General features: G+C 36.5%; 1 protein-coding gene across 1 annotated transcript in view; it reads right to left on the bottom strand.

Moving 5' to 3' along the window:
- Positions 1 to 22,616, bottom strand: part of LRBA (LPS responsive beige-like anchor protein) — a 452,503-nt gene that overhangs the window by 90,031 nt on the left and 339,856 nt on the right. The window contains 3 exon segments of the mRNA XM_048509137.1: positions 3,950 to 4,102; positions 14,901 to 15,020; positions 16,626 to 16,766. Coding sequence (XP_048365094.1) covers positions 3,950 to 4,102; positions 14,901 to 15,020; positions 16,626 to 16,766 — 414 coding nt within the window.

Raw genomic sequence — 22,616 nt, 5'->3', positions numbered from 1 at the left:
TGCACAGATTTTGCTTACAATCTCAGAACTGACCAACATAATGTGAATAGGCTGCACAATACACCTTGTTGAAATGTCAGTCCTCTAATTAATTAATTGCTGGTCAAAGGGAAAAAAAGAACACAAAAAACAAGGACAGGTTGCTTGGTTGGAAGCCCAGAACTGTTGCCATGGTAGTTGGCAGGAAGTCCCTGCTTAATGTTTTCTAGACTGGTATAGCCTCCAACATTTCACATGATATAATGTAAACAGAAACATGCTTAAAGCATATCCCCACCCCAGATAACGACCTGCTCTTCACACTCCCATCCCCAGCAACTAACCACGCTTAAGGTTTTATTCTATCTGTTTTGGGTTGAATTCTTTTATAATCCATTAACCTGCCCTGCAGTATCGTAAAGTCATGAAGATGTTTGTTCTTTAAGATAACTATCAATACTTCAAAATGAAATACACATGAAATGTGAATAGACTGTTCTACATGGAGCTTTAATATTCATCTTATGGAAACAAGGGCTTTAACCAAACTGGAACTTTTCACGGTAACCTTCTTCACAAGTAGTTTCACTGGTGGAAAGGCGTCACAAAAAATACATTTGCACTATGGGGGGTGAGATAATACAAGTAACAGCTGTTCATCCAAAGCCCTTTCTATCAAGTGGATTCATTTGTCCAGGAGTGCAGTTTTGGAAAAGTATTTATCCCAAACAACTATCAGTCAAGGACTGTTTCCATCTTTACATATATGGAATTTAAATGCCTACAGGAGCTTTTCCCCCGCTTTTTTAGCAGCTGTAGCCAGCTATCTTGAAATGATCCTGAAAAAGCTGACTTGGGATCAGGATTGCCGGGTGCAGGTTCAAAAAGGTATTTTTGGCTGGGGGCGGGGGTGTCTGGCTTTACACTGTACTTATCCTGTACTAATCCTAGTCACTGTACTTATCCTAAAGAAAAACTACACTGAATTTAAGATTAACTCCCACTGCAAAAAAGGCTATGCCCTGCACATACCTGTAACTTGAATGAGAATGTAAGATATTTTTCTTGACAACATACCTTTCTTTCAGATACATAAAACAATATTGCTGCCCTGCAAGATTTATTTCATCTGCTGATGTTCTTTCTGCCGGTTAGTTGTTTCATACATTGATTTTATAATTTTTTTTGGGGGGGGGGGAGTAAACAACTTTCAGAAGACCCAGTAGAAAAGTAGTATAAATATTTTGAACAAGATTTATAATTTCAGTTGACCACCTGAAATGATGAAGTATAAATAACAAAAAGCATTTATTCAAAACAGGCTAAAACAGAAAAAAGGCTAATCAATTTGATTTACACTTTAAGGACCAAGAATATTAAGAAAATACACGCTGATCAATTCAATATTTTGTTAATAAAACAAAAAATATTGTTAGGTAAGAAAACAAGAAATATTGAAACAATATTTTGTTTAGAAAACAAGAAGGAATTAATGCATAACCAAAATATAGTTTGTAATCTTCAAAACGTTATATGGAGTGCTGCATTAGACAGCTAAATTCAGCTAACTGGTGAGTGCTATTTCACTATGAAAGATTATCTTCACAGATACTTCCCATTTCCAAAAAACCTGATATATATTTAATCTGATTTTAATGAAAGTACATTTTGTATGCTATATTTAATACTGGGATTCAGATTAAAGTAACTATGTATGCCAATTAGCACTGCAAACCCCTGCTATTGACCTGGTACTGAACAATCTGTTATTATGCACCGTCCTATATATCATCTGTTCCCCTTGCTAGTCTGTTCCAATAAGAGATGGACAGCTGCAACACTATCCCTGCTCAACCTGAGGACCATCTGACTTTAATTGTAGTACACAGCTTGATGTGGGTCTGGTTATGAGAAGCCAAAGTATCACAGTGTAATAATCTGGAAAAGCAGAAACCTGCCAGGCACAGAGCTGAAACAGAGGCTTGAGCTGTCTGGTTGGCTGATGGGATGTAGGAAATATGATTAATGAGCAAGGTATAATGATATCAGGAACCCGATTAGCACCACAAAAAGGTCACAGATCAAAGCAGTATGCATTTCATGAGGTCCAATCATTGCACAAAAATCTGTAGAGTTTGAACTGAAAGGGGGAAAATCTGTATGTGATGGCTTACAAAATGGGCACTTTAAACTACCATAGTAATTTATTGTGATCTAGGAAGTTGTAACACTGCAATAAATGGACAATTTGGGTTTTGCAACAGATTGGGGAATTAATCATATGATTTAAGAAAGCATTCTTTGTCTAACTATTAAAATGGAAAATATACAAAACATACAAATATATAATTTTGTTACCTATTCACATTTTTCTAATCTCATGAAAAGACTGAGTCAGTCCATTAATATATTTAGTAGTGCTATGTAATTACAAAGCTACAGCATATTTCATGTAACCCCAAAATAAAGCATTCATTAATCAAGTATTTACATACATAGTATTTTGGATTCAATGGAAACTACTGTTTACATATCCACATGTGCCTACATGATGTATTTTGATTTACCCTTCAAAATGCTTTAGGTTAAAAGCTATGGCAAACACAGAAACCAAACAATGGCATCTTGTTAATTAGCTAAAAAAATAGGAAGGAAGAAATTACCATGCCTGAGAAACTAATATTATGGACATTTAAGCAATAGTAAAAAGCACATTACATGATCAAATAATTCTGCAGATACAAGAATTGCCTCATTTGTACCACAAATCTAATTTTTATTTACCATGGCTTGTATTACATTTGCCATTATTTGTACAGTAAAGAAATGTGCTCTTAATTCCATCGTTACAGCAAAGGATCTTGTTTTTTAAAGACATGAGGGATCACTTTATCCCATAGAGGCCACTAGACCTTCTGCCATAGGTGGAAGAAGTATCTTGGGGATAATGGATTGGATCCAGAATAATGTTTACCCCAATAGAATAGAACTCTCTTCTCTTCCCCCCTGCCCCGCTGCTGCAGCCCACAAATCTCCACATCATAGTACTTCTGGGAATAGCAGATCCTGAGGAATAACATGGAAAGAGTCTGCAGCAAGAATTAATGGAGAATCTAGTCTGAATCCAGCTCAGTATCTCAGTAATAAACCCAGATGTCAAGAAGATTTAAGGAGGAGGGATTGTTTTCTCCATATTATAGAGCTCTCCTTAAGTAAGTCCTGAAGATTCCGATGTCAAGATATACACCATACAAAGTATTCAGCAGAAAATAAAGATTGACAAATATGAGCAAAACAACCCTTAGCACTGGTTACCAGTGGTTAGCACTGATTGAGGTGCTCAGGTTTTGAAAACCAAGGTTCTGGGTTTTGAAAAAAATAGTTAATATCTGTATCAGCTTTCAGTGAGTCTGTGGAAAAACAGGTTAAGTGAGAGAGATTGAATGGGGATGAAAAGATGCGGAAATGAAAAGCCTAGTGAAGTGGGAGGTGGAAGGCTGAAGCCTTGAAATTCCATTCTTTTTTGTGCGAGTTTCTCGTGGAAATGTTACTAACCAGATAACTAATGCAGAGACTTCCATATTTCTGTTCGTTTTAAAGCAATCTATTAGTAATGCCAGCAATTTCAAAGGTAACCATGAATCTGACAACCTGAGAAACTGACATAAAATATTAGGTTCAGAAATATTACATTATCAAAAATAAAACTGAGAAAATGCCAAGTAGAAGTATCAATGCATTTTGTGTGTACATACTATCAAAATTAAGATGAGGAACAATAAGCACAAAGACTTGTTCTAAGGGGGAAAAAGTCCCCCCCCCCAAAAAAGCTATTCTTACCGAAGTCTTTGGATGCATCTAAAAAACTTCAATAGATTCAACCTGTGTAAATTCTAGCTTTGTGCAGAAAAAGCAAATATCATTCTAAGTAGAGACATTTAACATACAAAACATGTGATTGCTATCTTACCAATCTGTTTATGCGGACAAATTCTTCAGGGGTTTTGGCCCATGGAGGAAGTTCAACATCGGATACCACAGTTCCATCATCCATCACTCCAAGATTGTAATTATTCTCATTGACAAACATCTCAGGAAGATAATAAAAATCAGGAATGAGTTCCTATATGGAAATGAAAAGCAGTGACATGTTATAAATTGGTTTATCTCAGCCTTCTCCTCTTATATATCAAAACTTAAAAGTACAATGGAAGAGCAGCCAGGACTTCTTGATACCAATTTGGCTTTGTTAGTATTCGTTACATCTAGAAAATACTGAATAACATTTGCTGAGAGCAAAAAAAAAAAAAAAAGGAGGATTAACAAGGGAATGGAAGAATTTCCTGGAAATATGTCTGTGCCTTTTAATGCCTAAACACAGATGTGTTCTGCTTTGACTGTAAATCAATATACAAAAAAAACAAAAAACAAGGCATCTAAATCCATAAAAGTATCTAATTAAGACATTTTATGATGAAAACAAAATTTAGATGAAATCTTTAAACACTTAACTATAATTTTATATTCATATCTTACTATTTCATATTTTAAAAAGATCACCATCTTCAGTAGCATTCTAATATCCACTAGGCGTGAAAGCTGTCATAAAATATACATTGCAGTTTTCTCAACAATAATAAGCTATTGAAAACATATTTCATTTCAAAAATCAAATAGTCTATCTCAGGGGTAGGGAACCTGCGGCTCTCCAGATGCTCAGGAACTACAATTCCCATCAGCCCCTGTCAGCCTGGCCAATTGGCCATGCTGGCAGGGGCTGATGGGAATTGTAGTTCCTGAACATCTGGAGAGCCGCAGGTTCCCTCCCCCTGGTCTATCTGCATCTTAAGTCAAGCCCTGGAATGCAAATATTTCTTTGTAATTTTTTTGATGACCAGCCTCTCTCATCCCAAAAGACATCATCAACTGGTTTTTACTATCACAACTTTAAGAAGCAACATGAGCACTTCTTGGCTGTATGTGGTATCTGACAAGTCACTGTCCTCTCTATATTTGTCAATTACAATTACAAATCTAAAAAAATTAATACTTAAAAGATTTTTACACTAATAGAGTATATATTATATTATACTATTTGAATCCCACCACTGGTAATATAGAATGTTTTTCTGGAATTACATTCAGCATAAGTGTTATCTTCATTTTGTATCATCAAAATGTATGTGATGCAGCAATTTATTGTTATTAAAACAGTCAAAAGAAGCTATACAAACTTTAATTAGTTCAAATGTCAAACAATTAGCCATAAGGATCAAAAGCAAGGAAAAATATGTTTCCTTCCATGTCTAATTATCTTTCTATAATTAAACATGTGACAATATATTGTTTATTTTTATAAATTACGGATAATTCAAAGGTTGGCTGGTTAAGTACTGCTTTTCTGTTTTTGTGTTTCTAGAATGTTTAACATGTGGTTTCCATTTTAAAAACATATATTGTACGGAATCATTATATGAATTTCCATCTAACAAAACCATGGTTAACCAATGCAATGCAACAGATTTTTGTGGGGAAATAAAAGTTTCTTTGAAAGTTCACTTCTTAAATGAAAAACAAAACCTTGAATTAATCCAGGAAATAATTTTGTACTAAACAACTGGTGTAAAAGTGGTTTTCTCTTTAAACACATGGTATTTAATAAGCAGAAAAACATTGTATGTGCCTAACTATATCAGAGGCCCAGTAGCTCAGATTCTAAATCCACTCTTGACATGGGTCATTGGAGCAGTGGTCTTCCAGATACCACCCTCAGGGTCAACTATGGCCAGAACAGTCTTCCAAATAGCTGAGTGCAAGAGCAGGTCATCAGATTATAGACAGGGTCAGCCTAGAGTTGCCAGAGCAAAGCAAGCAAAAAAAATCACTCAGGAATTAAGCTATTAGCACCTCAACCTTTGTGAGAAACACTGTATAGCATTGTCTCACACATGTTTGTATACAATCACATTAATTTCTCAAAAACAAAATCAGAATGAGACTTTAATACCAAATGGCTGAAAACTATTTGACAGCAAACAATTTGGAGTCCATTGGCTACAAAAATTAGAGTGTGTAGCATATTACATAATAGACAGGATTTTTGTGATCAGTTTAAGGTAGACAATGTAAAAAGAGACATATTTTCTCAGTTTAAACTTCAACTCAATTAGCAGTCAAAAATGGTGTACATTTCAGTCATATTCAGTACATATCAGTCATGTACACCAAAAATGGTGTACATTTCAGTCATATTCACATTTACAGCCTGTTTAAGCTTATTTTGATTTCATCTATGAAATTATATTCATTTTAATATTTCCTAACAAATATAGAAAGTATATCAGTATTCAGGAAATTTTTATTAAAATTAACACTGTAAGGCATCAATGAGTTTAAATCACTAGTTATTTCCAAAGCAAATACATAGAAATCTAGTTGTATTTAAACTATTTAAAGGGCTTCATAGCATTTCCCATAGTGCAATTCTAAGCAGTCACATACTAAAGTCAAAGGGATGTAACTCTGTTTAGGATTGCCTAGTTAAATTCCAGCCCTGCAAAGAAAGTTACCTGAGGGCTATTGTATAGATTATTAATGTAATGTATGATCACTTAAAACATACAATGTTAATTCTTCTTCTATTTTTATTATTATAGTCCTGCCTGAGTTTTCTTGAACTCATCTGTTTCCCTTCTCCCTGGATCCCTATGTAGCCATAACTATCAATGCTAGTATATATTATCATAGACACTGCATCTGCCTCATGATTTTGTGCTGTCCAGGGCTGAGTGTTCAGACAAGTTTTCAGTCTCTGTCTCAGTGGAATCTCTATCAAAAGATCGGACAATAGCCTATGGTTTCTTTTTGTCTTCTAATCTTTATTCAAGAGGGTCCAGAATTTATCAAAGAAAAATGAACCTAAATCAGAAAGACAGAGACAAATCTAAATGATACTTTTAAAATGTAAATAAAATGTAGATAACATGTAGATAAAAAGTGAGCAAATACTAACAATTTGCTGTTGCTATAAATTTGTATCCAGATTCTTTGACTGATTTGTATCTAGATTCTTTTACTGATTTGAAAGCCTGTTTCCAATGGTGAAAATGAAGTTCTGGATCCTGAACAAGAATTGTAGTGAAAATTATAAAAATACCAGAAAATGGAGGAGATCATATTTCTGTACTAGTTTTAGTGATTATTTAGGATGATAGGATCTGGGCACTTGCATATGGATGCATTGCAAGTGATCCATTGCTAAATATGTATTTGCTTACATTTATCATCCACTTTTCTTCTCAGTGGGGACCCATAGGGTGCTCATAACATTTGCCCTTCTCAATTTTATCCTCACAACAAAGCTGAGAGATAGGTTAGGCTGAGAGTATAGGACCAGCACAAAGTAATGCAGCAAATTTCCATGGCCGATTGAGGATTTGAGCTGGAGTCTCCCAGATCCTATTGCAGCACTCTAAACCTCTACACTACATTTGTGGGAGTACTACTACTACAAATAATAATTTCTATATCTTCATGTTCCGTATCCTCATGTTCCATGAAGACATTTTAGTTAATCAATTGTTTCCTATTTTGCTACCTATTACTGTGGCATTTTCATCCACTAGTATTAATCACTAGTTAAAATCACTAGCTCAAAACTAACTTTTTCAGTTTAGCCAAATTGTCTTTTTTATTCTCCTTCCAAAGCAACTTCTTACATTGGAGCTTCAAAATACAAGCTAACTGTTACATTTTCACTAAAATATACATGTTATTTTTCTCAGGATGTCCTCAACAAGTTTTTATTGTGCATGCAGAATAAAGGGGGAGGTGAAAGGATGCTTTCACAGCAGGTGTTCAATTAACAAAGAAATAGCAAAGGCAAGTCCAATTGCATCTGAAAGACTAATAAAATATTCCAGGGTATAACATAGCTAACCACTTCAAAGAAATGCTGTTAGTCACTGAATCAGCATTTAAACTTACCTTTATTGTACTGTGATCTTCCCACCCTCATCATTTCCCACCTTCAATCCTACAGACTGAACTTGTCTGTATATTTCTATACTGCAACACTGTGCTAAGGGAAACTTATTTCTATGAGGCACAATGAAGTCAAAGTTTGATACTTTCACTCATTTTAATGAAGAGAGTTTAAACATGCACTTTGTTCTTTGACTAAAGTAAGTGGAACTCACTTTGGCTATTTAGCAGTGGATCACTTGCAAATGCGTTCAAAGTACTTCACTTCGACTGGATCCTTCTCATAATCTTTATCATTTATGACTTATGAGACAATTACTGGTCAGTTCAATGTACTATTTCAGGTACAGTGTTTTACTTAGCTTAAAATGGGACAGAATACAAGTTTAGGAAGTGCCAGATCAGTTAAGTCATTATACCCTACAGTTTATATTAAAAATGAAGACAAAAAGATGACAAGAGAGATTCTTCATAGAGGGGCTGTCCTAAAATATGGCAGAAGCATTCCATATTATAAGAATCTCATGAGCTAGATTTGGAAGCAATTTGTGTCATTTGGTATCATATGAGATTAAATAAAAATAGAGCCTAAATGAGGTCACAACCGATCCTAGTTGTTTGAAAGCCATGAGATGTGATCAAAGCAACAGACTAATCCAGAACTACAATATAAGCTTTTCTTGAATTGCAAATTCAATTTTTAAGTGATGATGCCTTGCATCAGTTTCTTTTGCCTACATGGCTTAAACAATGCAATTAACAGTCTGATAGGAGGATGGAAGAATGTTCAAATTGCGGATTCCTCTCTTATCTTTATGGTCCAGCTAAGTGGTAATGTGTTTTCTTCTCTTTTTTTGCAGATCAGCCAAACATATGTTTTTACTCCATAGTTATATACAATGTAGAGCATATTTTACCTTCCAAAAATACCTTTAAAATATTAGACAGATGTGAACTTTGACACAGTTAACTACAATTCGACTTTTACTACGGATAATTTTCATCTGATGGATCATATAGCAAATAAAGACAGTCATGCTCTCTTATGCAAGTTGTTGTATGAGAACTGACTGAATTCGGGTGAATTAGATATAAAAACAGGTTTTAAAACTATCATTGTGTACAAATATTTTAACACTTACAAAATCATTGTGGCATTTAGCAAAGCAGAATCATAGACTGGAATAGCAAATTGTTAATGCATCACAATGGAAGGAGAGGGCAACACAGTTCAGCAGATGAAGCCTCTCTGTGGCCCCTTCCGCACATGCAGAATAATGCACTTTCAATCCACTTTCAATGAACTTTGTAGCTGGATTTTACTGTACAGAATAGCAAATTCCACTTGCAAACAATTGTGAAAGTAGATTGAAATTGCATTATTCTGCATGTGCGGAAGGAGTCTGTATCTGTCACAAATCAGAACCAGACTGCTCCAGCAGTCCATTTTGGACTGCTATCCAAAATGGACTCAATTCTATGGCTCAGATCTCTATACTACCCCAGGGTTGCCAGGCACAGCATGGCACCAGTGGGAGATAGAAGGGTAGGGATATGGATGGGCAGCCATAAGCTGAAGCATGAAGTCACTTCTAGCAAAACCTGGAAGTAACATCACACCTCTCTAGGAATTTCCAGGAACTCTATGAAAAAAACAATTTTTATAAAAGGACTATCACCATTTCTAGTTTTTCCCCAGAACAGTAGACCCACTGGCCATAAAAAGAAATAATCTCTTTGCTACTTAGACTGATGGCAGAAAATTGGAACTGGGGCAGGGGATTTCTCATCCCTGCCAGGTACCTGGCAACCCCACCCCTCACCTGCCTCCACTGCCATGTCTTCCTTTTCTACGTTGATTTTAACAAAACAAAGTGATGGAAAGAAAGTCCTCATGTCAGTGAAGACCTAAAGCTAAAGCCTAGTTTCTGCTGTGAGCAGTGGGGATAGCATTAAGTTAGCACTGGGTAGGACTAAAAGTCTGATTCGCAGAACTCCTAGCACAGCTGAGAATCATGTGTAACACATTCTTTTAATGATTTTTGGTTTGTTTCAATAATAACAAAGAAAGAAAAAAGGCAATAAAACAGAATCATATCTTGGTTACAATTCTGAGAACTGAGAGTGTTAAAATAATTATGCCAAAAATTATGTTCTATAAAATCATAAAATAATGGGCATATTTTCCAATCAAAGATTCTTATTCAATTTAGATTCTATTCTATTAGCCAAAGATTCTATTCAATTTAGCCTTTTTCTTTTAACGTTTTCTCAACACAGTTAATAAGGTGCTAGAGCCTTAACAGATTATTAATAGTTTGTATATAACATTTCAATCATATGCATCTCATTCCATAAATACTTTTACGTTTAAAAATAGCATGCAAAATATAATTTCCACTCATCTTGAAATTCTTGTCTAGATCTTCTGTTCACAGAGTTAATTAATTTTGCCATTGTTGTATATTCTCTTGCTTTATTTTTCCAATTTTCTAAGCTAGGGCATTATTCTGTTTCACATTTTGTTGTGAGTACCACTCTAAGCAGCTGTCGTAAGTACTGAAAACGTTCTTCCAGATTTTTAGGAATGTTCTTTGGTAGTATGCCTAATAGCATGGTCTTGGCCTCCTCAACAAATTTAATTTTTAACATTTTTTTTATTTCTGTGAGTATCTTCCACTTTTTTTTCACTTTTCTACATGACTACCACATATGATTAAAAAAATTCATTAGCTTATTTACATTTCCAACATTTTCCCTTCATAATTCTTGTTGATCTTCTCAATGTCTCTTCGAGTGATATATCAACATTAAAACATCTTGTACCAGGTTTCTCTTAAAGTCTGGGAAGCTGTGAATTTTATTCATCTTGTCCATAAAGTTTCCCATTGTTGGAAAGATATTTCTTCCTCAAAGTTTTGCATCCATTTGATCATACATGTTCTCACTTGCTCTGCTTCTGGAGCATACTGCAATTAAAGGTCACATATTCATCCTAATAAATGTTCTTATGCTGCAAAATTTCCTTTTCAAATTCTGTCAATTCTCTTATCCCTCCTCTTGCTCAGATGATTTCTTTTTTTAGGCTTGAAACTGTTTGGAAAGAAAGTCACCATTTTTTTTTACCTTCATCTGTTATTCTTTGCCAGGATTTGATTTCTCCTGGAACATCTATCATGTCTTGATAAGTTATGCAATCAGTATTTTTTTTATCACGTTCCTGTCATAACATGCTTCTACAGGTGACATTTATGGAGATATTGTATTCCAGATTTTTAATAATCCATCTCTAATTATATGATTGTCATTTTGATCTGTGTTTGTTTCCTTCACTGATTTATCTATCCATAACCGATTATGTAAACACACTTCCCAAACCTCTGCCTTTAATTTTATTGGTTCTGGAGGGTTTTCCGGGCTGTGTGGCCGTGGTCTGGTGGATTTTGTTCCTAACGTTTCGCCTGCATCTGTGGCTGGCATCTTCAGAGGTGTATCACAGAGAAAAGAAACGTTAAGAAGAAACGTTAGGAACAAAATCCACTAGACCACAGCCACACAGCCCGGAAAACCCTCCAGAACCAGTTGAATCCGGCCGTGAAAGCCTTCGACAATACATTTAATTTTATTATTCACTGATACGGGTACTTTATCCAATCTATAATCCAAACCAAACTGGCTGCCTGAAAGTATAATTTGATATTGGGTACTGCCAATTCTCCTCTCTTTTTCTCCTCTTGTAGGACTTTATATCTTATTCTTGGCTTTTTGCCATCCCAGATGAATTTATTAATCTGTTTTTGCCATTCTCTCAGCTTTTTTTCTTGTACGTAGATTGGTAGCAATTGAAATAAAAAATTAAGTTTTGATAAAGCATTCATTTTGACATTCGAGATTCTTCCTAACCATGAAAGTTTAAGTTTAGTCCATCTTTGCACATCTATAGCAACATTATTTGATGCTAGGAAGCATTGGTAATTACATTTTCATATCGCTGCCATCTGGATGATGCCCTGCATGCTCACAGCAGAAAAGAGCAGCAGAAAGGTCCCGTTAGAATCAAGGCCAGGAGGAGCTCAGCATCACTAATTAAATCATCAAGCCACGTTTAGATACAATCATGACTTCTATAACAATATCGCAAAAATATAATGAAGCATTGTATAGTGCAAAAATTAATCCACACTTCTTCATGTTAGTTGTTTGTGACTTCCTTTGCACTGTTAAAATTTTGGACTTCTGCTAATTCAAGATAATGTGCAACTGTATTTTCCTCACTTTCTTTGATATATCTACATACGTTAAGTTTCCTCAGTTCTCCTTTTGAGTATCTATGAACAAGAGATTCTTTTACTGGAAATGTCAGGCACTGAATCTGGGATCTTATGCAGGCACACCATATGTTTCACTACTAAGCTATGCTCTTCCCACTAAGTTTACTGGATGGGTGTAATATTGTTCCTAACAGGAGTTGCTATTGTTCACATAAGCATATAGATGTGTTTGTAAAAAGACAACCATCTTTCAGAAAACTACTGAAATGGAGACTAAATTAATATAAAAAGTTAATTTAGACTACATTTATTTATTCTAAGTGATGATTCAGTATAGTAAAATTTAAGAGCCATGTGTTTCATTTTAAAAGTAATTCTCTCAGATTATTTTCAGTAACTACCTGCTCACCAGTGTAAAGGATTATTTTTAAAAGATAGAATTAATTTCTGAATTCTTTGTGAACAAATATGGCACCAATACCAACAAAACAGCATTATCTCTGTTTAGTTAGTCTTCATGATTCCTTTCATTATTAATTAGCTCAGGAATGATAATTAAATTAACTCCTAAGAGGACACAATATTTGAATACATATATTTTCACAAATTTGTGGCAAAGAAAATATGTAATTCAATTTTACATCACATGTTTTGATCACAATATTCTCTTTGTGGATCCTTATAAAATTAGTAATGATCTAAGAAATAAGAAGTCTATAAACACTAGTAAAAACAGACAAAAGTGTAAAAGATTTTTACTTCAAACATCATGAACAGCTAAAAATTTCTTCACAGACTGAACCAGAATTAAACCTGTTTACATAATAGTTTTAGAGTACAACAACAAAGTTTCAAATTAACTGACATTATGGGATGTCAAAAAGGGCTCCATCTGCCACCATTTTCTGACTGCACACACCTACACATGCACAGACATATAGTAAACAATATGTGTGTAACATGATGCATTAATCTCCACTCAGGCTAATCTAAAAACATTTTAAACAAAAGGTATTAAAAAATCCACTCCAACACTATGCCTGAGCTTAATTGTTCAATTGTTGCTTCCACAGAACAACAGAATCTTCTTATACCACCATGAAGTCAACATAGTACGAAAAGAGAAAATCAGTGCTGGAGGAAGTACTGTACCTATGCTTCTCTTTGTTGGCTTAGGTGAGGAACAGCATAGGAACAGTTGCTTCCAGCTTTGCCATATGTTAGTGCCCCCCCGCCCCACCCCCACACACTTGTCCTTACCAGCCTGATCTGGCACAATTTTAATTGTTCTGATGTTCACACCCCAAATCACCAACTTCACTCTCATAAAGAGGGCAATGTGAGATAGATTGACCCTATTGAACCCATCCACAACACTTTCTGGGTGTACCGTTCCTCTGCTAGCAAAATCAGTTGTTCCATTAGCTGGAACAGCTCTGTGGATGTTGTGTTATCTTCAGTGTCACAGAGATACCCATAGTCAGCACTCTCCTCACTCACTATCAATATCAGCACTGGTTCTTCATTCAGAGGTCTGATGAAAATGCATATACATTATTCAACGAAATCAGAACATGATGAAACCAAAACACGACATGAATAACACAATCATCTAATAAACAGAGCATACATTCTACAGAAGGTTTAAAAAAATGCTTCAGCAACATTCAGAATCAAAGCTATTTAGAAGCATCTTTTTCCCCAATAAGTCATGGCTCTGGACTTACCTGGGAGTGTTTTGCAGTCACAGTGATAAGGGTAGGACCAGGAGGCAGGTTTCATGCCCAAGCAGAGTTAGGCAGCATGGGCGTGGCTGCGAGCCATTTGGGGGAGCCCAGTAGCATCTAACCAGCAGACATCAGCTAGACTACTTGGGGGTGGTCTTGAGAAGGGTCTTGGTTCCCCTTTTTAAGGCTATGTGACTGCTGGGCTACTGGCTACTCACCATTCAACCACCCTTCCTCTCTCCATTGCCAGTTTGTAGTACAGTTGCAATTCTTGTTATTTTCTTACTTGTCGCAACTTTGGGTAGTTTTAGGCATTGGACAGATCTAAGATTAGCTTTGAGGCCCTCACTTGGCTCTGTTCATAGATGGCAAATGGACCTTGCAGAAGCTTGCACCCAGGGAGGACCACAAGTCTTATCATTCCAGGTCCACCATCACTAAGCAGGCTGGGGAGGGTTTCATCAGTCTTGAGACTGGCCACCCAGTGTCTGGATCTGTGCTCTATGCCATATTCGGATTACTTGAATCAATAATACTGTGGCCTGTTGACACTAACGTGGTTTCCACATGCATGTTGTCCCCCACTTCTTTCCCTGCCCTTATGACTTCAAGGAGCAACCAGCAAAAGTCCAGCATGTTTCTTTTCCCAAATGCATGGATTACACCATGGGGATGTGAAATAAAATTATGAATCAGACATATATAACTCTTATTCTTCTTATAATTTCTGTGTCATGTTTTAGGAGAATTCACTAGGTAGTTTTGTACACCATCAGATGATAATACTATTTTTTTTTCATTTCTGTGATTTTTGCAAGCTCTCAACAGGTTATGAGAGAAAAAACAATTTAAATAGATCCTAAACATTTAGTTATTGGTCTAAAAACATCTAAAAACATTTAAATATCAGAAATACATCATGACTTTCACTAAAGTTTACCTTGACATCAGAGGTGTCACGCTGACAATTACGCCATGCCCTTGAAATAGATGAAAAAGTTCTGTCTGCGTGATCAAATTTTCCGCCTTGCAAGTTTAAGAAAAATGTGGTAAAAGGCTCCTAGTAACAGCAAAATAACATAAAGTGAAATACTTTGTGAAATACGTTTCAGCAAGGGTTTTCTTTTTAGCTGCATTTAAATTTTTTGGCTATTTTTAAAAGTTCTAATGGTAAGATTCATTTCTGTGGTGAGTAAAAAAGATCCATTTCAGCCTTAAGTGTTCTATCTGCTAAAATAACTCAGAAAAAAAATCACATTCCAGAAATCATTTGTGATAGCCTTCATTTTTCTATTCATGCTAAGAAAAAAAACCAACCATACCAACATTTTCAATACAGTTTTAATAAATGGTAAGCATGTGGTTAGGAAGATTACATGGGAACTCATAAATAAATGTCACAGCTCATAATGTAAAAAATTACCATTGTATTACAAACTGGGAAGAAGGTGGATACCTTCCTCCCAGTTTGTAATACAATGGTAATTTTTACATTATAAGCATTACTCTGAGAACTAATCAGAGGAATAAAAAGCTATTTATGTATCTGTATCAATATTTCAGTGGTTTATCAACTATGATCATAATCTTGCCGCACAGGTGCACAGGTGTTAATCTAATTGAAACTAGTGGATTTACACATCTGTAACAGTGTAAAGAATATCATCTACATCCAGGATCCAAATCCCCATTTTAGACATGCTCAAGAACTTGAAATATTTCACTTATTTTCTTTCAACAGTACTTCCATGCCAGTATTGACACTTCCCTCAAGATAAAAGGCTGCCATGGAACAAGGGGAACTTCAGTTCAGCAAACATAAGTACTAATCGTCCTAGTTGCACAAACAGCTACATTTCTTTTTCTACTTTCAAAGTACTCAGTATAACACAAGAAGTATAATATATAGGCAACTTTTCTGTTGTGTCTCCTTAAAGCTTGCAAGCTTAAAATTAAGAAAATTAAGCTTACAGTTAAGAAAAGAAAAATGTCTGAACAATGGAAAACCTCCTCCTAGTTAAAGGACACTTAACTGCATATTACTGCATGATTGCTTGAAATTAGCTAAGAACCATAAATTACTTCAAGGATTTATGTCTGCTTGTAGGAATCTAACAAGATTTAATTAATGATGTGCTGTTAATGCTTTCCCAAAGAAATTAGTTTCTATCTGATAAATCATCATTCCAGCTTATTTTACGGAAACATATTTTGTTTCATAAATATATCAAATCTCACTAATTGCGGTATGATCTGTAAGTATGCTACTACATAATATGAGAAAGGGGGTTATGACAATCTTATTTAATATCATATCTCCAGAGTTTGTTTTAACTTGTCAATAATGAAAATTAAATCCATCCATAATAAATCAGATTATGTTCCAATTGTAAAACATCATCATGCAAAGCATAATTGCAGACAACATGAAAAGGGACCTACTTAAAAGGCACATTTTAAGAATAAGCTCTTTTTTCATTTTCATCATTAAAAAGTTGACCCGTTTTGAAGCTATTTTTTTGCAATTAACAACCATTACTGGTTTTAATCTACTCTTCTGAAATTTTCTGTTTTAGTGCCTTACAGTTTTAAGTATGCATAGTTTTAATTATCTGTTGCTTTCCTTACAGCTTAACAAGAAAATATTTTTAAAGATTATACTTACAATTCTTAACAACCAAGTGAGTGTAAAACTTGCTGTTGAGTAATGAGTACCATAATGAAACTTTGGAACCTGATCATCTTCCCATGTTTCGTAGCGTTCTGCAAAGAATGCACCTCTTTTGGGATTAAGAGCACCAATAGGCTTGAAGGGGAAATAAAGAAGTTATCAATCTTGATACATTCATTGTGAGATTGACAATAATTATAATAGAATAAACTAAATTACCAGCCAGCAAAAACATATATATATTGTCAATTATTTTTCTGCCAATACCAGATAGTGTTAACATTCAAATTGGACGGCCAGTTCTAGGTTGGGAAATTTCTGGAGATTTGGGGGTGCACTTGGGGAAAGAGGAACCTCGGCAAGAGATACTGCCATAGAGTCCAAGCTTTCACATCAGCTGTTTTCTCCAGAAGAATCAATTTCTGTAGCCTGGAAATCAGTTGTAATGCTCAGAGACGTCTAAGTCCCACCTGCAGGTCGCCAAATCCACATTCAGATACAACTATGAATGTAAAACCAGTAACAATAAAGACACCCATTTTGAAGTCATGAAATACATACGACACGTTACAAACTTTTGAGTTTTTTATTGGATGGTGTTCCAAATCGCCCTTTAATTCTCATTATCATAAGAAAGATTGACCCAAAGTTATTATTTTTCCCTGCTTCTGATAATTAAGTTCTCCCTTGCTGTTGTTACAACATGTGTATTAACAGTAAAGCCATATGGGTAGCTTTGGATTTTTAAAGTCTGATAGGTCTCAGCCAATAATTTTGTACTTTCCTTCTCTTGCAGTGATTGAACAAAGGCCCCTACAGTTGACCCCTATTATGTCATTCAAGTACTCATTCAAGGAGCAGCAGTGGCGTAGGAGGTTAAGAGCTCGTGTATCTAATCTGGAGGAACCGGGTTTGATTCCCTGCTCTGCCACCTGAGCTGTGGAGGCTTATCTGGGGAATTCAGATTAGCTTGTACACCCCCACACATGCCAGCTGGGTGACCTTGGGCTAGTCACAGCTTCTCGGAGCTCTCTCAGCCCCACCTACCTCACAGGGTATTTGTTGTGAGGGGGAAGGGCAAGGAGACTGTAAACCCCTTTGAGTCTCCTACAGGAGAGAAAGGGGGGATATAAATCCAAACTCTTCTTCTTCTTCTTCTAATATACCATTGTAGTGTGGTGATGAGAACCAGTGTGGTGTAGTGGTCACATTGCCAGATTAAGATCGGGACGGGTGGCAGTTCAGTGCTAGAGTATCTGCTTGGCACACAGAAGGTCTCAGATTCAATCTACAGTATCTCCAGTTAAAAGGTCCAGGCAATAAGATCTTCAGCAAACAATAATGACTGCCTGTTCTTCAGCTGACAATCAGTGACGTAGGTATAGATTTTTATGGGGGGAGTTTGGGAGTGGGGCCACGCATATAACCGCTCCTGGGGGTGTGTCCACTCATCCCCAAGCCCCACCCCCGGCCTCAGTACTTATAAAAACAGCTCTCTGAGGCCAGGGACGGCAGACTCCCCTGCCCTGCTGCCCGCCCCCCTCCGGCTGGGCTCCCAGCTGGCAGCCGGCAGTCTCTTCTGCCCTCCCCTCTGGGTAGAGACGTAGCTAGGAAAAATGGAGCCCAGTGCAAAATCTGAGTTTTGCGGGGGCCCCCATGGGCAGCCACTGTGATGCTGGAATCCACCCCCAAATGGCATCACTTTCAATAGTGTTTAAACTAGGGAGCCCAGATTCTCCTTTTAAATCCACCTTAAAGGGAGAATCTGGGGTCCCCAGTTAAAACAACATTGAAAGTGATGCTGTTTTGGGGTGGATTCTCCCCACCCTGAAACAGCATCACTTTCACTGTTTAAACTGGGGACCTCAGATTCTCCCTTTAAATCCATGCCAAATGTGGTGGATTTAAAAGGAGAATCTGGGGAAATTTGGGGGATGCCTGCTGTCAGGGGTGCAATTGTTAAGGTAGCTGCACCAAACTTTCAGGGTATCTTTAAGAGACTCTCCTGATGATACCACCCTTTTTGGGAGTCCATAACTTTGGACCCCCTGAACCAAACCTCACCAAACCTTGGTGGTATCATCAGGAGAGTCTCCTAAAGATTCCCTGAAATTTTGGTGCTAATAGTCTAAAAACTGCACCCCCTGCAGGCCAAAAACTGAAAAAGTACTAAAAAATACAAAAAACCACGAACGGGAGACAGAGCTTCAGACATGTAATGGGGGGTTGAACCCAAGAAACCCCCCCTTACCTACGTCTTTGCTTACAATGGTGGCATTAATGCATGGGAGTAACCATCAAAGGTACATAGTGAAATGGACCAAGGATGTGGGCAAGAAAACAGCCCACTGAGGGAAGATGGACCAAGAAGGGAGTGACATGACAGAAAATAGTAAAATACCTGTTATACACCAGGAAGTAACTGCCAGTTCAAAACTGTATGTCCTAACAACTATAAATCAACACACACATCCCTCAAAAAGGAAGGTGAGAAGATTTCTGACGCACTCAGCTCTATTAGAAATAAAATGAATGAAACAACTATCATTCACTTCACCCTGGGCAAGGTAATATAGACGATTGGTGTATCAAATGGTTACATGAATACCTTTGTAAGAAACCACTGATAAGTTAATATCTGTACTCATTTTCAAATCATGTCAGAAGGAATGTTCACCATTCAAGTAAGGTTTTTTTTTAAAAAAACCTACATAATTTTGTAAAAAAATCAGAATCTGAGTGCATATGAGAAAGGTGGACTTAGCATGCCCTTGGGGTTTGCTTTTGGTACTAAGCAAACCCCAGGGGCATTTTAAGTTCTTGAACAATGGACTCCACCCAAAAACAGGATTTGCATTCACCAAGACTGCTGCTACTGCTGCAGGGCATGAAAATATGAATCACTCCCTGAACTGATAAGCCCCACCCGCAATACAATACTATCAACCACATCTTTGCATAACAAGTTCCACCCAAACACTTACTGATTGGTTCCCCACCCTGGGACATGGACAATATATACCCCAAACATTCTCTTCTCTCTGGACACAGTGTGTAACAGACTTCCCTCTGTGATACACCTCCAAAGATGCCAGACACAGATGCAAGCGAAACGTTAGGAACAAGGTCCACCAGACCATAGCCACACAGCCCGGAAAACCCACCAGAACCAACTGACAGGATAATCTACTTGCTGATGAGTGCCAAGATTGTATTTACCAGTAAAAGTGAAATACCAAGAATCAAACCACAGAGATCCAAATAGATTCGCAGGAGGATATATTTTTCACACAGAAATTATTTCACTACAGCATCTCAGTCAAACATGAGCATTTATGGAAAGTCTGGTTTCCTTTTGAGACACAAGTAGATGACAGAGAACCATGAACCATTATTCCAACAAAAGACTTTACTTTTATCAACATACCTGTACTTCATTTTGCATTTTTGTTATACTACAGTTACAGACTGTCTAGCCTTGATTTTCTTTGAGTGCACTCTTAAACAGTTACACCCTTCTAAGTCCATTGACTTCCATGGACACAGAAGGAAGTACTCTGTTTATTATAGCACTGTTAGTTGTCTAATTTGTACCATAACCATTTTTATAAGTAATTCTTCAATCAGGAGCGTCTATCTGAGTTAGCAAAAATGTCCTAGGGAAGAATGAAGTGCAACATAATTTTAACTGTCATTTTTGAATCCTCTTCATCTTTTTCCTCTGTGGCAGCATTCAGCCATGCCTACTTTTATTTTGAAAGGGAGATCTTAAGATCATTGGTAAATAAATTACATTCAATAACAATACAGTGCTGTATTTGTATAGCACTGAAGCTTTCCAAAGATTTGCTTTTAACTGCTTCTGTTTTTATTATTGTCCAACAAAGGCACCATAGATCAATAGTTATAGAATTATATTCCCTGAATATAAAGCTAAAACCAATTAGGATTGATTTAATTCTTCTTTTTCTAAAAAAAACCCCCAAAAGAAATAAAAGGTAGAATGTGGAGATCTATACAGCCAGAATCATAGTATTGATTTTAACCCTTTTCCTTCTTTTCCTTCTTTCTTTTTTTGTTACACTTGGCTTCTGAAACCTGGCAACAATGCAACTATCAAGTCATGCCACATTTATTTGCAATCAATTTTTTTAAAGTCACCAAATGGGAAAAAGGGGGCTTGGAAATAAAGAACCAAGGAGCTGTGCGCTGACAATGATACACTATCAGCTTACTCAGAGAAGTTACAGTGGGAATACACACATTGAATTATACATTACACGAATGCACTGATTTATTGTGGTAATAACATCCACCTCATTAAAAGATTCTGCTTTGCTGCAGTTGGAAGGCTACATATTGTTTACTGCTATAAATTAATGGCAGTACACAGAAGACCGTAGAACCTCTGTAACAATACATCTGTAATGACAATGCTGTATATCACAGCTTCCTCAGCAGCTTCATAATAAAATGGAGACAATGTACTGGGCTAATACGTTTTATCATACTACCAGTACCATATTTTCCTGACAACCCCTATTTGGTATTTGCTAACATTTACCTAATTATCAGTCATTGGGGAGAGGAGAGAACCCCTTTAAAAACCACTTCTATAGCCCAATCTCATATAAAATTGGTAAGTTTATTTTGACTATCACATTTGAAAGAATAACCACTGTTCTACCTAATTGGCTGGGAAATGGCATTATTTTCGTATGTGCGCCAAAGCTAAGAAATTCCCAATTGTGATGCATCAGGCGTAAATGCATTTATGGAAAACGAGTGCCAAGCGCTGTTCACTGGCCCACACAGGAGAATGGCATTCACGAGAAAATAAGCACCTAAAGCATTCTGTTGACTTACAGTAATACAATAGATCTTACTTACTGCAGTAATGGATGTAGTAGTAAGAGCAATGCCATGATATGTTTATATTACATTGCTCTAGCTCAAGGTTTTGACTGAGAAGTCCAAGCAAAAACACATGTTACTAGCATGAATTTGTAGGTGTTAGCAAAATAAACCGTAGGAAGCCACTCTGTGATTTATTCGAAGCCTTTAAACTATAAACTACGTTGATGTCAAAGTATTACTTCTCAACAGAACCCACAGGATGGCAATGAAGTTGTGGTTTTGTTATTACAACTATAGGGAAAAGCCAAAGCTGCCAGGGATGAACGGACACAGTTTTTGTTGTTTTTTAAGGAACTGAAAACATTATTCTAAGGTGTATTTGACATTCCACCTTGCATCGTCAGACAGTTTGGCGGACAGCAAGCTCATCCCAGGCTATGAAGTCTAAATGATACTGAGAGCATATGTGTATACCACTTTGTCTTCCATGCTTACAGCCAAAAGTTCAAGCAGTGAAAAAGAACCACAGATTCCAAAATAGGGTAGCGAATTCCAGATTGGAAAATTCCTAGAGATTTGGGGGCAGAGCATCATGATGATGACACTTGGGGAGGGGTGGGAGCTGCCATTTCCTCCGAGGGAACTATCTTTGAAGCCTGAAGATCAGTTGTAATTCCAGAGAATTCCACCCCCAGCCTGAAAACTAACACCTCTATTTCAAGTACTCCCATAGTTAGTCATTCATTCATTTTGAGAATTCAAAGAGACTCTGGTTGTTGGTTAGTTTACACATAAGCCTTATAAGGGCATGTATACAAATTGTTTGGGGTTACCCAGTGGTATTTGAAGTTTCCTGTCATATATTTTCATGGCACCTGTGGAGATGTGAAGTGTTTATAAATTAGGGGCTCAACTGGCAAAAGACTGCAGCTGGGCTAAAAAAGCCATCAGTTTAATTATATTCAGAACATATAATCATGTCTGGATCTACAAAGCTGGATTCCAGATCCCTCCAGTGATGAAAAAGTAGTGCTGAATTATTTGCAGGGGTTTAGAAAAACAAGCTGAATGGAAACCACTGGAATACTGAGAGTTGCTTTTACATGGAATATAATACACATTTTCTTT

Source organism: Sphaerodactylus townsendi, linkage group LG10 (genome assembly GCF_021028975.2).
Source record: "Sphaerodactylus townsendi isolate TG3544 linkage group LG10, MPM_Stown_v2.3, whole genome shotgun sequence".
Taxonomy (NCBI): domain Eukaryota; kingdom Metazoa; phylum Chordata; class Lepidosauria; order Squamata; family Sphaerodactylidae; genus Sphaerodactylus; species Sphaerodactylus townsendi.
This window is presented reverse-complemented; position numbering and strand designations above follow the sequence as displayed.